The 14,492-nt window shown below is 39.5% G+C and overlaps 2 protein-coding genes across 3 annotated transcripts; both read right to left on the reverse strand.

The window, feature by feature from the left end:
• Positions 1 to 129: 129 nt before the first annotated feature.
• Positions 130 to 6,294, reverse strand: LOC104420034 (MLO-like protein 13). 2 transcript variants are annotated; one of them, XM_039301786.1, is made up of 16 exons: positions 6,159 to 6,294; positions 4,597 to 4,747; positions 3,614 to 3,979; positions 3,465 to 3,522; positions 3,059 to 3,270; positions 2,800 to 2,916; positions 2,645 to 2,705; positions 2,037 to 2,134; positions 1,798 to 1,872; positions 1,605 to 1,693; positions 1,467 to 1,516; positions 1,336 to 1,376; positions 1,026 to 1,232; positions 875 to 942; positions 694 to 754; positions 130 to 559 (listed from the first exon to the last, which is right to left on the reverse strand). In XM_039301786.1, the coding sequence occupies exons 3-16, from the start codon at positions 3,728 to 3,730 to the stop codon at positions 311 to 313; spliced, it is 1,503 nt and encodes a 500-aa protein (XP_039157720.1). In that variant the 5' UTR covers positions 3,731 to 3,979; positions 4,597 to 4,747; positions 6,159 to 6,294; the 3' UTR covers positions 130 to 310. The 2 variants fall into 2 exon arrangements, with proteins under 2 accessions (XP_039157720.1, XP_039157721.1); XM_039301787.1 differs by lacking the exon at positions 6,159 to 6,294 and having other exon boundaries at positions 4,597 to 5,306.
• A 3,795-nt stretch (positions 6,295 to 10,089) lies between these two features.
• On the reverse strand, positions 10,090 to 13,964 carry LOC104420037 (MLO-like protein 13). Its single transcript, XM_039302655.1, has 14 exons — positions 13,799 to 13,964; positions 13,649 to 13,706; positions 13,245 to 13,456; positions 13,005 to 13,121; positions 12,859 to 12,909; positions 12,254 to 12,358; positions 12,015 to 12,089; positions 11,816 to 11,910; positions 11,678 to 11,727; positions 11,547 to 11,587; positions 11,237 to 11,443; positions 11,086 to 11,153; positions 10,925 to 10,985; positions 10,090 to 10,790 (listed from the first exon to the last, which is right to left on the reverse strand). Exons 1-14 carry the CDS (start codon positions 13,913 to 13,915, stop codon positions 10,572 to 10,574), a joined length of 1,476 nt encoding a protein of 491 aa, XP_039158589.1. The 5' UTR covers positions 13,916 to 13,964; the 3' UTR covers positions 10,090 to 10,571.
• Positions 13,965 to 14,492: the final 528 nt, after the last annotated feature.

Genomic DNA, 14,492 nt, shown 5'->3' on the forward strand with positions numbered 1-14,492 from the left:
TGATGTTCACTCGAATTTATTCTTTGAATCGCTTTGCTCCCTTTGATATGCCGCTAGAGCAAAGCAAATCCCAAATGAGCACTCCCACCAGACAGCCATGCCTATTGCAGAGTTGTCGATCGAGAGCCATTGCTGAACCTTTGTTTATTTATTTATTTAAATATTTTGGGCCTAGAACTAGAACATCGTAGTTCGCATTAATACGTGATATAGGCGTGCAGGTATCCCCAAAATTGGTACACGAAGCCATCATCGTGTCCATGATTTTAAGAATAATAAATGGAGCTTCGAGCCTGGTACTCGAGCGGCATCAGAGACCGTTCTGGACTTCAATCGCCAGAGTAGCTTCATCAACACTATCATCCCGTGATTGCTCGGCCACATGAAAGGTTTCCAATGATTGCGTGGCCATTCTGTGCGAATGTGAAGCGGTTGCTCCTCCAGATGGGCGGTCGTCCTTTGCTTTAGGTGGGCCTTTGCGCTTTTTATCATCAAGCGTTTCAACCCAATCCTTTAGTTGGACTTCGAGAAGGCGACTGACCTTGAACGAGCTTCCCATCTAATTCATACAGGCAGACAAGCAGGTTCTCAGCTTTACACAAAGCCTCACATGGCTTTAGATATTGCAGATACGTAGCTAATGCATTCCTAGTAACACGACAGCATGTCGCGATAATCATACAAATTGCTGACCTGAGAGACTAGAGCGTACAGAGGCAGGGTACTGTAGCCGCAGAGGACTTCAACAATAACTCTGAAAAAGCAAGTGGTCTGATCCCGATTAGAATGCCAATAAATTATGATGTTCGGAGTTAGGAAAATAAATCCTCCAAGGGAAAGGAGGAGGAGCTATTAGTTCCTGCATTTCTTTTACCCCATTATGAGTCTCGTGATGATGAAACCAAGCTTCTCCATAATGCATGAGTCGAGTCCGTAAGCGCTCTAGTAAGAAAGCATAGGTTTGTTTTGAGTATACTGCTCATGATCATCAGCAACTTTTACGTGAGTAGGATTTGTTTATTTACCAATATCCAGAAGAAAAAGGCAATCTCGAAAGAATTTTGAAACAAAATGAACTCAATCAGCCAAAGAACAATTCTGGGGCTACCAAACCAGAAGTGATCATCAGATGGCTTCACTGTAGCGGCTTCATGATCATGATTAATACTGTCCAACTCCTGAGCTAGGCGCATTATTATGTGCTCCAGTTCAGCTCCAACAAGGAGCAAAAGCTGCAGTTCAATTCAACCATTCATATTTTTGCTAATCACTGCCATCAACTTTGAACCTCAAACTGAAACCTCTGGGATTAGGAAAGATTGCCAATTCACTTACGATTAATGGCAGAAACGACAACCAAAAGTATGTGTTCCATCCTGCACGAATTTGGGAAAACAAGAGCCTTGGGCGCAGTTGAAATAAAAGTATACATGTGAGAAGAGCGTGGTGGGTTGCTGGGAGATTACCTTGCACATTTAGTAGCAAAAAGACGACGATGAATAGCCAAAAGAACCAGCTGCACCAGGGAAACAACGAATTGCCCGGTGATATTGAAATTTCAAAGTTAAATTGGAGTCAGAGTGAAACAATGTCAGAGGGACTACCTTATGCTGACTATCTTTCTAAAATCACCCTCAAGGGTTCGCGTCATGTACTCGTGAAAATCAAAATCACGACGCCTGGGGCAATGGGCCTGTATACATACAAATGTGTACATCGAAAATGATGGAGCATGATCATCGACCATACTGACCCAAATCCAGATATAAATAGATATCAACCACTATGTACTCTTACCATGATAAATCCATGTCGCAAAATGACATAGTCGGACTTGGTGATAGAGCCATAGAATTGTTTCATAAACGAAATCTGCAATGCGAAAAGGTCATCATGGCAACAATAATGAGGTAATCAAGTAGTGAAATATGAAGTGTACGCCGTGTTAAATCCTACAATCACCCCTTTGCATTTGTAAATTATGCCATATGCCATAAAAATAATGTGCATCAGCATGTGAGTACAGTAAGACTTACCATCCAGCTCACAACAGCTGCTTTCCTCCAATATCCACTTGCGCGCTGTCTGAAGATCTCATGATGGCGGCGATGAGCATCATCTGCGGCTGCGGCTGCTGCATGCATTTGCTGAGAGGATTAGCTCCATCGTGTTTAGTGTGCCTTCTTGCTGATATGCGTCATGTATATACATGCTAAGAAACCATTTACAGACGAACTCTTGTAGTAGTGGCAAGTGGATTCAGATTCTATCGTCACTCATAAATTACTCAAAGTCAGCGAAAGAGCGAGCAACACCTGGTTTGTAGCTAATCGTAAAGAACTCATCATCATATATAAGTGGTTATGCCAGACCCAGGAAAATATGAATTGCTTGCATGTCCAAGGAGCTGGCAATTCGTGTTTGCTATTGTGTTCGTATCAACTATTCGTGCTAGTTATAAAAAAATGAATGTAATTAGGTAACGTTTTTCCATTGAAAATGAATGAAAACGGGTCACTTCAACCGTTCATGCATGTCCAGGTTGGAACGTGGTGGGCCCGTGATCACACAGACATACATATGGTATGTAATTGCAACTTCTACCGCTCTTATATCTTGAGGTGTGTGGAAGGCTATAGAATACCTCGTCCTTTCTTGGGAGGGTTTCTTTGAAGGGAGTTTTCCCAATTTTTCCACTGACGGATCTGCAAAACACGAGAAGGGATGGCTGTGATGTAAGGAAACTACGCGAAAGCATCGGAGAGCCAACATTATACAAGTTGCGAAAATGAGAATTACCCTTGCTCCGCCAAGAACCATAGTAGTCACACAAAAGATGACATGGACGACTGCCAATACAAAGATGAATATGTGAAGTTGATGTAACGCCTCTATCGACAGCACTGGAACCTGTCCCTGTTCACATTTTGAGGCATAGACGATATCGGTATTTGCCGCATGGCAATAAAAGATTTTCCAACTGAGATGCTTACTTGAAATATCAATGGAGATGTTTCACATATTTAAGAGAAGCCATCCATTTTCCATGACAGCATACCTTACGTGCACAGATCTCCACACTCTCATCCGTTGATAAAAGTCCTCTCCTATAGTTTCTTGTCAGCAAAAGTTCTCCATGACTGGCGATCTCTGAAGGTTGCCCCTTGCATGGGTGCATGTGCGAGGCCAGATGTGTAGAGATGCATATTCGACTGAGTATGTGTTGAAAAACAGATAACAGAAACGAGATGAACCCCAAGAGCATCAATTCTGGACAAGAATGTGAAAAATAGTACATGTCAGATCCAGGGTTTATGTTGATGATTTACTAACTATATGACATTTTGATATTCACAAGGATGTCAAATCTTTTATGCTTTTTTCCTTGGTGACCACGAAGAATGTGGTAGGGATGCACAGTATGGTAGGCAATGTGAATCGATGGTTGAAAATGAATGGACCACCTTCTTTTAATTTTTGTAGGGCCTCAAACAGAGCGTTTTGCTTCTTGCGCTTTAAGAACTGCAGCATCATCCAGTTCGATTTTAGAAGATCAAATGCAATTGCACTAGAATCACGAAATTATCAGGAACACGTACTGTGTATAACTGACCTTGCCAAGCCGGTTAAGGCCTCGTTCAGCGCAAAGAGAGAGAAAAACAATGATGAAGCATACGCCCGCAACTATCCATGTAGGCGTGTATTCCAGAGATCCCGGCTCACTCCCCATCGCCACCACCAACACTGCTCCCACGGCTAAATTGGTTCAGACCTTGTAAGCTCTAAGCTGGAATATATGCTGGAGACAAAAGCTACGCACAGCTGCCGCCCACGAGAATATGAAGTTTAACAAGGTAAGAAAAGCACAAAGCAAGTGCAGTGCAATGACCCCGCAGCATCCACTTCAGATTCTTCTGTTTTCTTTTTTCCACAATCTTCTCAAAGACTCACTGTCTATAAGAAAAATTGACCTTGACCCCTGCAACAAACATACAATAGAATATACGCACACTTTCTAAAACAATACCTCAAAATATACCTATAAAATCAATGTTACTACACACAATTTCTTATGAGATCAATAGAATATCTATAATTGTGAACTTGAATCAATATTACAACATGATGAATCCGATTACTTTGATTCCATATAAAATAAGATGTAGCGAAATTCAAGATCGGTATAAATAAGTAAATAGGGTCTATGATCAATTCAATTTTAGTGGATCATGATTATAGGATGGTCCATAAAGGGATATGGTAAATTTATATATTAGAAAAATAAACCCAAAAATCTTTAATAATCTGTCAAGTTGATTTACACGGTTTTAGCACAATATATACTTCTATTTATCAAATTTCATGGTTATTGCCAAATTTAGCTCCAATAATACTATGTCTTGCTAAAGTATAGAAAGATTTTTAGTAAACATGAATTTGCAACAAACTTTGAAATACAAACCCCACGCGTAGCACGGGCATGCTCAATACTCGATGGCATTTAGAAAATCCATAAATATTATCACCCTTTATGGAGAGAAATAATTAAAAAAAAAAAAAAAGACAGCAGGAGTTACTAGATAGGAAACTTCTTACTAGATACGAAACTTCTCCAATTGATTTAGAGGATGGCGTCGATATGGCAACCCACTCTATAAGGAATGCAGCAACAACAAATTCTTTCAATAAGGAGAAGGCATCTTGAGCTGTATAGAGCTTTAAAAGTGTCAAGCTTCCTGGCGTACTCCTATCAAAAGGTTTGAGAGAGGGGATGTGAATATGTTAATTTAAAACATTTCATAGTTTCTCTACTAACAATTGTATTCTAATTTATAGGATGGCAAAAATGGCATTTGAGCCCCTTCTTAAAAGGAAATTTCACTTTATCCCCCTGATTAAATGTATTAATCTGGTGAGATTTTAGAGATGAACCGCAATTTTTCGGTGGTCCATACCTTATCCACTTAAAACTATTGCCGCTCATTCTGCGACGGGAGTGGCCTCCCTCCTCCCATGGCCTCGTGCTTTTGAGTTTTCATGGAGGAAGCTCAACTTCATTCAATATGGAAGAAGAAGTTCTAAAAATTCTTCAAAGAGACTCTTGGACCTCTTGTCTAGTCAAACAAAAGTCTTACCGGGGGGCACAATCAAAGTGAAAAACTGTCACACAACAAATTCAATCTTCCATTGTTCTCAATTCAAGGAATATACAACAAATTGAATCTTCCATTGTTCTCAATTCAAGGAATATGATGTTTTACCAAAAGGCTCTACATTTACTCATCATGAAATGCATTCGATTTTTTGGATTTTTTTTTTGTCACAACCATATTTCTATCTTATGAGTTATGAATTTATGACTCGCATCATTTTCATGAAATGGAAAAATGACACTATAAGTATCATAATTTTCATATGATCTTTACTTCGATATCATAACTCTTTGATGGATCATTTGGGTTAAAAAAAAAAAAATACTTAAGTGCTATCTTCGATTCCGACATGGTATTAATTTATTCAATAAGCGAAAAAATGATGTCCTCAGCCCTTGTTTTTCTCCCAAATTGACAAATTGGGCTAAATTAGGCCAAGTGGCAAACCCTAACCCTATTTATTGAAATTACCTATTGACACCTAAATTTTGACGATTCAATTATTAATTTTTTACATAAAAATTAGGAATTGACTTTAACTCCTAAAAAAAATGCATCAAAACAAATAAAATGAAAAATGGAAAAAATGGGAAATTGATTTGATTAATTATACATGGAAGTTTGAAATTCTAATGAATATTTGAATTTTATTAAATGTAGAAGTAATTTAAAAATCAAGTGAATAAATGACAAAAAAATTTATTAAAAAAAAAAAATCTGAGCAAAATTGAGTTGATTGCGAAATCACATTTGATTTACCGCTTTTAAGATGGAGACTCGACAAATATCATACAAAGCGACCGTCTGGGATCACTATAAAAGAGAGCTGCATTATTCATGACTGGAGGGGCTTTTTCGAGGGTTTTCTTTTGATCAACGAAAAAGAAAAAGAAAGAAGTGAAAAGTGAAAAGAAAAGGGCCCGAGAGAATACAGAGACAGAAGGGCAAGCGCGTAAAGGCAGAAATAGCAGAAGAAGAAGAAGAAGAAGAAGGAAGTGATTTGACCCTTTACTGTTCATTGTCTTCCCAAGTTCGCTGCTCAGCATCTGCAACCGACCGGCCGGCTCTTCCCCAACCGCGCTGCGCTCGCCTCACCGCGACCCAGCCGTGCCACTAGTCACTGCCACTTCGCCGGTCGTCCACGATCGCCCGGCATAGATCCGACCATCCGACGCCCCTGCTGCCGTGCCTCCTGCTGCCCTCCGCCCGAAGCTCCACCGCTGCAACCTGCGAGATCTCGCACCGCCGCTCCACACCTCTGCCGGTAACCGTGCCTCCGCGAGTTTTCCCCTGCCGATCCGCTGTAGCCCGACGTCGCTGCTCCTGCCTGAACCACGACTAGCCGCGACCGCCGCATCTGCCAACCGAGCCCTCCGCCCGAGCGACGAGCCGCTACCCCTGATCCGAGCCTGCTGCTGTCCTCGCTGCGCCATCAGCTACTGCCCCAGCGATCCCCTGTTTTGTTGCAGGTCTACCTTCGCCGGACCTCGCCAGAGCTCCGACGACCGTGCCCATCACCCTCACCGGAGCCCTTGGGTGACCTACCACCGCAGCCGCTGCCCTTGCACCGTCCCTAGCCGTGCCGAGCCTCCATCGTGATCCACCTCACCGTTTGGGTCTTTGAAAAAAATTCAATTTAGGTAGAGATTTTTATTTTATTTTTTTAGGTGGACTTATTTTATTAGGTAGATTTACTTTATCTTATTTTACTTTTGATGTTTTATTTCTTTGTTTGATTAATTTTCTAATGCATGATCGAAATTCCTTGATGTAGCATTCAAATCGCAACCACATGAATTTTTATTCTATCTGTAAAGTTTTAGATGGAATAATTATTCGCGGGAATAAAATTGATATATTTAAAGTTTAAGGTCAATTTATCGATATCTTTAAGGCTTAAGGTTAATTTATCGATTTTATTAGCAAAATAATCAAGTTTGCATTTCAATTCGAATGGTGGATAGCATTTTTGATGTCTATGGATGGTTTGATGTTTATCTTTTAGTTCTATTTATCTCAAAAGCATAAAAGAAAAATTGCTTTTGTATCCCATGTAGATTAGGATTGATCGCATCTTAGATTAGAGGTTGCTAAGTTAAGATAATATCTTGGTTTTAATTAGGGTTTAGCCTGACTTTATCATTAATATAAGTTGGATAGAATCTTAATTTAGTTAGATAAATTTTTACATTTTTCTAATTTCGAATTTCATGAAAAATACAAAAAAATGTCTTAGAATAAGTTAGTTTCAATCTTTAGGATATATTACATTTAAAAAAAAAGAAAATAAAAATGTCATTGCATGTCATTTAGAATTAGATGCATGCTATTTAATGATTGTTGCTAGATTCATTTAATTAGAAATTGTATGACATTAGAATTAGGTCATTTAGTTAATATTGCATCGCATATTGCATGATTTTCATTAATCAAGTGAAAACAAAAAAAAAAAATTGCATGTTAATTAAAAATCATATCTAGAGTTATTGATATGGATTCTAATTTAACATTGCAGATGCTTTCGTTGTTTTGAGGTAAGTTTTTGCAATTTATTCATTATTTATCTGGATATTAAATTGGTGTTTTGCGCACCCGCATGATCGTCTCGCTCGTTAAGAAAATAGATTTGAAATCAATTTAAGCTGTCTGCAAAAAAAAATTTTTGAAAATAAAAGAATGGTACTGAAAGGGTATTAGAAAAATCTAGTGTAACCAAGTTCCCATACCTATAACATCTGGTTCATGGGAGTAAAGTAAACTCCCGTTACTTTTACTTGATTTCTAATCGACTCACAAAAAAATATATTAGTGGCAACTCATAAATAAAATCTATTTGCATGTTAAGAATTTGAACATAAGTCGTGGAATTTGAACATAAGTTGTGAATTGATATGGGTTTAGGAGAATCTAAGTTAAGTTTAAGCTTAATAATTCATTAGCATGTGGTGCACTCAAAAATTAGGTCGCGATATTACTTATAAAATTGTAGATGATTATATGCAAGAGAGAGAGAATATCGAGGTCATTGAAGAAGAGGAGTTGCAAGACTTAAATGGGTAAGGAAGATGACGCAGAGATGGCCGACGAGGGCAAGCGTGATTTGAGTGAAAAATCTTGTCCAGGTGAGGACGATCTTGCGGGAATCTTTGTAGATGCTAAAAAACCGAAGAACTTGCAATTCATGCAAGTCTCAGTTCTCTTTTTCACAGAAAAAATCAAGAATTAAGTGATTGGTGTTCTAATTCAAGGTGATTCTTGAAACAAGGCAAGCTGAAAGGCATCATGTGAAGCTTCCCATGATTGTTGAAGATGGGGTCTTTTGGTGTGTATATCAGGCATAGGCCGCGCACGATCTTCAAGATCTCCTCAAGGTCCTACAAGAATGTGGATTTGACCGATGTATCTCGCCGACCTCGTCTTCATCTTCACCGCGTCTCTCTCAAATCCTCTACTCATGGTTTCATCTTCATTGCAAGGCCTTCTCTTCGTCCTCTAGCCTCGAAGAATCGACCCCTTCTTCCCCTAGGCTTCCGATTTTGTCTCCCGAGTTGTGGTGACGAGATTTCGAGCATCATGAGAGAGAGAGAGGGGGATTTTGTTCACGATGCCAGATTGGACGAAAATGGTCCATGTTGGGTTTCAATTTCTTCTTAAAAAACCACATTGGAGTAAAAAAATGGACATTTTTTCACTGATGTAACACTTTAGTAACTGTTTGAAAAGATTTAATACTAAAATGAGCACCATATGAAATTATGGCACATCCAATAATCTTTTCCCTTATCAAATCTAGCGAATATTCATTCTTTTTCCTTGGCTTACATACAATGCACTACCTCCCAATTGTCCTTTTGACATGCTCCGTTTGCACGCAGTCAGAACCCCAAGTCTTGCGAGTGCCGGTGCATTTATCGCTCATGCACTGACTAGCGACTTTGAGATGGGATGTCAGAGTACGAGGAGTTTGACTAGTTGACCTATTGGGATACCATTGGCATGGGGTTTAGGACTTGAGTTGAGCAAATCGGTGAGAAGGAGGGCGGATGTGGGGTGAGAAAGAAATGCACCAGTATCGGCTAATAAGGATGAACGAATCCATGGAGGTAATTTTCAAGGTAAGAACCTAAAACCTATCTTATTAGAGTCAATTACAAGCCTGGTCAGTTCGAGAATCAAACTTATTTTTAAGTAATACAACCGTTTCTTTAGAAAAACATACTATGTGAAATAATCCGTGACATGATAGTTAAGGTATTAATAGATTAACTAACCTTCTTAGGTTTGAAACTTATCTCAAACATATCTTTCTTTCTTTGAAACAAAGTACAATGGTTCCCAAATTTTTTATCGAAGATCCTGTCCAGGCCCCTTGTGAACCACCAACTAGGCAAGGTCGAGTTGATTTCCAAGTGGAAACGGCCCAATGCTTGCCCTTCCAGCTAAAGTGAATGTTAGATTTGTTTGCCGGTAGGACTGTGGTAATAGATATGTCACAGTAGACTTAGAACTTATGTCTCAAAATGAATGATCCTATGTGGAATCCTTTTTAGTAATGTCCAGAAGAGATAGTCGTGCTAGTTGCCTTTCCCACCTTTTTAGTTATACAAAAATTAAAGTCAATGAAGGACTTGGCGTGGATTGGAGTGAAAACAAGTTTGGCATACGAATAGTAACTCCAAATATAGATGAGTCATTAGGTATATTTTGGTCTCTTCACCTAAAAATAATTTTGTAGCAAGTTACATGGACCGTGGAAATAGATTCACCATTTGATGTAAATCTTAGAAATAAGTTGTAGTCAAGACATAAATATGACAAAGAAGTTAATGGTAGTAATTGGCCGAAACAAATCAATAGTTTCGAAAGTAAAATATAACTTTACATATTTCGGATTTAATATCTTACTATCTTAAATATCAGATTGCTTGCCAGGATCTTTAGGTGGGTTGGGTGCTGCTGGAATTGAGATACAAATTGTCATCTCCAATATAAATTTTGAATTGCTTGCCTGGATCTTTAGGTGGGTTGGTGTTGGAATTGGGTTACAAACTGTCATCTCCAACGTAAGTACCTTTGTGCCTATGTCTAAAAGTGGTGTCTGATTTAGCCATATGGGGGTGGGGGCTCTCGTTTTTAATCTTTGAATCGATTTGCTCCCTCCAGTATACTGCTAAAGCAAAGCCAATCCCAATTGAGCACTCCCACCAAACAGCCATGCCATTGCCTATTGCAGAGTTGTCGATTGGGAGCCATTGCTGAACTTTTTTTTATTTTATTTTCTGGGCTTAGAACATCGTAGTTCACATTAACATGTGATATGGGCGTCCAAGTACCCCAAAAATGGTACACGAAGCCATCACCGTGTCCATGATTTTTAAGAGTAAAAATGGAGTTTCGAGCCTGGTAACTCGAGAGACATCAGAGACCATTCTTGACTTCAATCACTGCAGTAGCTTCATCAATAATATCCTGCGCTTGCTCGGCCACATGAAAGGTTTCCAATGATTGCGTGGCCATTCTGTGCGAATGTGAAGCGGTTGCTCCTCCAGATGGGTGGTCGCCTTTGTGCTTTTTTTCATCAAACCAACCCCCTATGTGGTGTTTGAGACGGGGACCAAACTTGTACGAGGTTCCCATCTAATTCACACGGGCAGACAAGTAGCTTCTCAGCTTCACACAAAGCCTCGCATGGCTTTAGATATTGCAGATACGTAACTAATGCATCTCTAGTAACGCAACAGCATGTCTCGATAATCATACAAATTGCTGACCTGAGAGACTAGAGCGTACAGAGGCAGGGTACTGTAGCTGCAGAGGACTTGAACAATAACTCTGAAAAAGCAAGCAGTAAATTATGATGTTCGGAGTTAGTAGAAGAAATCATCCAAGGGAAAGGAGGAGGAGCTATTAGTTCCTGCATTATTATTTTTACCCCATTATGAGTCTTGTGATGATGAAACCACGCTTTTCCATAATGCACGAGTGGATTCCGTAAGTGCTCTAGTAAGAAAGCATAGATTTATTTTGAGTAGACTGCTCATGATCATCAGCAACTTTTACGTGAGTAGGATTTGTTTATTTACCCATATCCAGAAGAAAAAGGCAATCTCAAAAGAATTTTGAAACAAAATGAATTGAATCAGCCAAAGAATAATTCCGGGCCGATGAAACCAAAAGTGATCATCAGAGGGCTTCACTCTAGCGGCTTCATGATCAGGATCAGTACTGTCCAACTCCTGAGCTAAGCGCATTATTATATGCTCCAGTTTAGCTCCAACAAGGAGCAAAAGCTGCAGTTCAATTCAACTTTTCACATTTTTGCTAATCACCGCCATCAACTTTGAACCTAAAACTGGAATCTCTGGGATTAGGAAAGATTGCCAATTCACTTACGATTAATGGCAGAAACGACAGCCAAAAGTACGTGTTCCATCCTGCACGAATTTGGGAAAACAAGAGCCTTGGGCGCAGTTGAAATAAAAGTATATATGTGAGAAGAGTGTGGTGGGTTGCTGGGAGATTACCTTGCACATTTAGTAGCAAAAATACGACGATGAATAGCCAAAAGAACCAGCTGCACCAGGTAAACAGCGAGTTGCCCGGCGATATTGAATTTTCAAAGTTAAATTGGAGTCAGAGTGAAACAATGGCAGAGGGATTACCTTATGCTGACTATTTTTATAAAATCACCTTCAAGAATTTGCATCATGTGGTAGTAAAAATCAAATTGCGATTCAGGTACGAAAGGCATATGGGCCTGCATACATGCAAATGTGTACATCCAAAATAAAAGAGCATGATCATCAACCCTACTGACCCAAATCCAGATATAAATAGATATCAACCACTATGTATTCTCACCATTTTAAATCCGCGTCGCAGAGTGATATAGTCTGACTCGGTGACAGAACCATAGAATTGTTTCACAAATGAAATCTGCAATGCGAAACTGTCATCATGGCAACAACAAGGAGGTAATCAAGTAGTGAAATATGAAGTGTACGCCGTGTTAAATCCTACAATCACCTATTTGCATTTGTAAATTAGGCCATATGCCATAAAAATAATGTGCATCAGCATATGAGTACAGCAAGACTTACCATCCAGCTCACAACAGCTGCTTTCCTCCAATATCCACTTGCGCGCTGTCTGAAGATCTCATGATGGCGGCGATGATCAACATCTGCGGCTGCAGCGTGCATTTGCTTAAAGAATTAGCTCCATCGTGTTTAGTGTGCCTTCTTGCTAATATGCGTCATGTATATACATGCTAAGAAACCGTTTACGGACGGTCTCTTGTAGTAGTAGCAAGTGGATTCAGATTCCATCGTCACTCATAAATTACTCAAAAGTTAGCGAAAGAGTGAGCAACACCTGATTTGTAGCGAACTGTAAAGAACTCATCATCATATATAAGTGGTTATGCCAGACCCAGGAAAATATGAATTGCTTGCATGTCCAGGGAGCTGGCAATTTGTGTTTGCTATCGTGTTCGTATCAACTATTTGTGCTAGTTATAAAAAAATTGAATGTAATTAGGTAATGTCTTTCCATTTGAAAATGAATGAAAATGGGTCACTTCAACTATTCGTGCATGTCCAGGTTGGATCGTGGTGAGCCCGTGATCACACACACATATAAATGGGATGTAATTGCAACTTCTACCACTTCTATATCTTGGGGTGTGTGGAAGGCCTTAGAATACCTTGTCCTCTTCCTTTCGAATTGAGTCGTCCCAATTTTTCCACCGGCGGATCTGCATAATGTGAGAAGGGATGGCTGTGATGCAAGGAAATTGTCGCGAAAGCATCGGAGAGCCGACATTATTCATGTTGTAAAAATGAGAATTACCCTTGCTCCGCCAAGAACCATAGTAGTCACACAAAAGAAAACATGGACGACTGCCAATACAAAGATGAATATGTGAAGTTGATGTAACGCCTCTATCGACAATATTGGAACCTGTCCCTGTACACATTTCGAGGCATACACGATATCATTATTTGCCGCAAACTGAGCTGCTCACTCGAAATATCAATGGAGATATTTCCCATATTTAAGAGAAGTCATCCGCTTTCCGTAACAGCATACCTTATGTGCACAGATCTCCACACTCTCATCCGTTGATAAAAGTCCTCTCCTATATTTTCTTGTCAGCGAAAGTTCTCCATGAGTGGCGATCTCTGAAGGTTGCTTCTTGCACGGGTGCATGTGCGAGGCCAGATGTTTAGAGATGCATATTCGACTAAGTACGCTTTGGAAAACGGTTAATAGAAACGAAATGAACCCTAAGAGCATCAATTCTGGACAAGAATGTGAAAAATAGTGCATGTCAGATCCAAGGTATATGTTGATAATTTACTAAATATATGACATTTTGATATTCATAAGGATGTCAAATCGTTTAATTTTTTCCTTGGTGACCAGAAAGAATGCGGTAGGGATGCAAAGCATGGTAGGCAATGTGAATCAATGGTTGAAAATGAATGGACCACCGTCTTTTAATTTTTGTAGGGCCTGGAGCAGGGCGTCTTTCTTCTTCTTCTCTAAGAGCTGCAGCATCATCCAGTTCGATTTTAGAAAGATCAGATGCAATTGCACTAGAATCACGAAATTATCAGGAACGCATACTGTGTATAACTGACCTTGCCAAGCCAGTGAAGGCCTCGTTCAGCGCAAAGAGAGAGAAAAACAATGACGAAGCATACACCCGCAACTATCCATGTAGGCGTGTATTCCAGAGATCCCGACTCACTCCCCATCGCCACCGCCACCGCCAACGCCGCTCCCACGGCTAAGTTGGTTCAGAAGTAAGCCCGGAGTGTTTGCAGACCTTGTAAGCTCTAAGCTGGAATATATGTTGGAGACAAAAGCTATGCACAGGAGCCGCCCACGAGAATATGAAGTTTAACAAGGTAAGAAAAGCACAAAGCAAGTGCAGTGCAATGACCCCGTAACATCCACTTCAGATTCTTCTGTTTTCTCCTTTCCACACTCTTCTCAAAGACTCTCTGTTTATACTAATATTGACTTTGGCCCTTGCGATAAACATACAAAAGAATATACGGACACTTTCCAAAAAAATACAACAAAATATACCTATAAAATCAACGGTACAACGCACGTTTTGTTATGTGATCAAGAAAATATCTATAATTGTGTACTTGAATCAATACTACAACACAATGAACTAGATTACTTTGATTCCATATAAAATAAGATGCAGCAAAATTCAATAATGGTATAAATAAGTAAATGGGGTCCATGATCAATTCAATTTTAGTGGAACATGATATATAGAATGGTTTATATATGGTAAATTTATATATTAGAAAGATA

The sequence above is a fragment of the Eucalyptus grandis genome, chromosome 9 (assembly GCF_016545825.1).
Source record: "Eucalyptus grandis isolate ANBG69807.140 chromosome 9, ASM1654582v1, whole genome shotgun sequence".
NCBI lineage: Eukaryota > Viridiplantae > Streptophyta > Magnoliopsida > Myrtales > Myrtaceae > Eucalyptus > Eucalyptus grandis.

Excerpts from the sequence above, each read along its gene's own strand:
- LOC104420034 (XM_039301786.1), bottom strand. The coding sequence starts at position 3,730 with ATGGGGAGTGAGCCGGGATCTCTGGAATACACGCCTACATGGATAGTT. Across the intron at positions 1,517-1,604 it reads AGAAAGATAGTCAGCATAAG|CTGGTTCTTTTGGCTATTCA; the intron begins GTAGTCCCTCTG and ends TCCCTGGTGCAG. Across the intron at positions 755-874 it reads ATCACGAGACTCATAATGGG|AGTTATTGTTGAAGTCCTCT; the intron begins GTAAAAGAAATG and ends TTGCTTTTTCAG.
- LOC104420037 (XM_039302655.1), bottom strand. The coding sequence starts at position 13,915 with ATGGGGAGTGAGTCGGGATCTCTGGAATACACGCCTACATGGATAGTT. Across the intron at positions 12,910-13,004 it reads TGGTTCTTGGCGGAGCAAGG|ATCCGCCGGTGGAAAAATTG; the intron begins GTAATTCTCATT and ends CACATTATGCAG. Across the intron at positions 10,791-10,924 it reads TGTACGCTCTAGTCTCTCAG|ATGGGAACCTCGTACAAGTT; the intron begins GTCAGCAATTTG and ends CGTGTGAATTAG.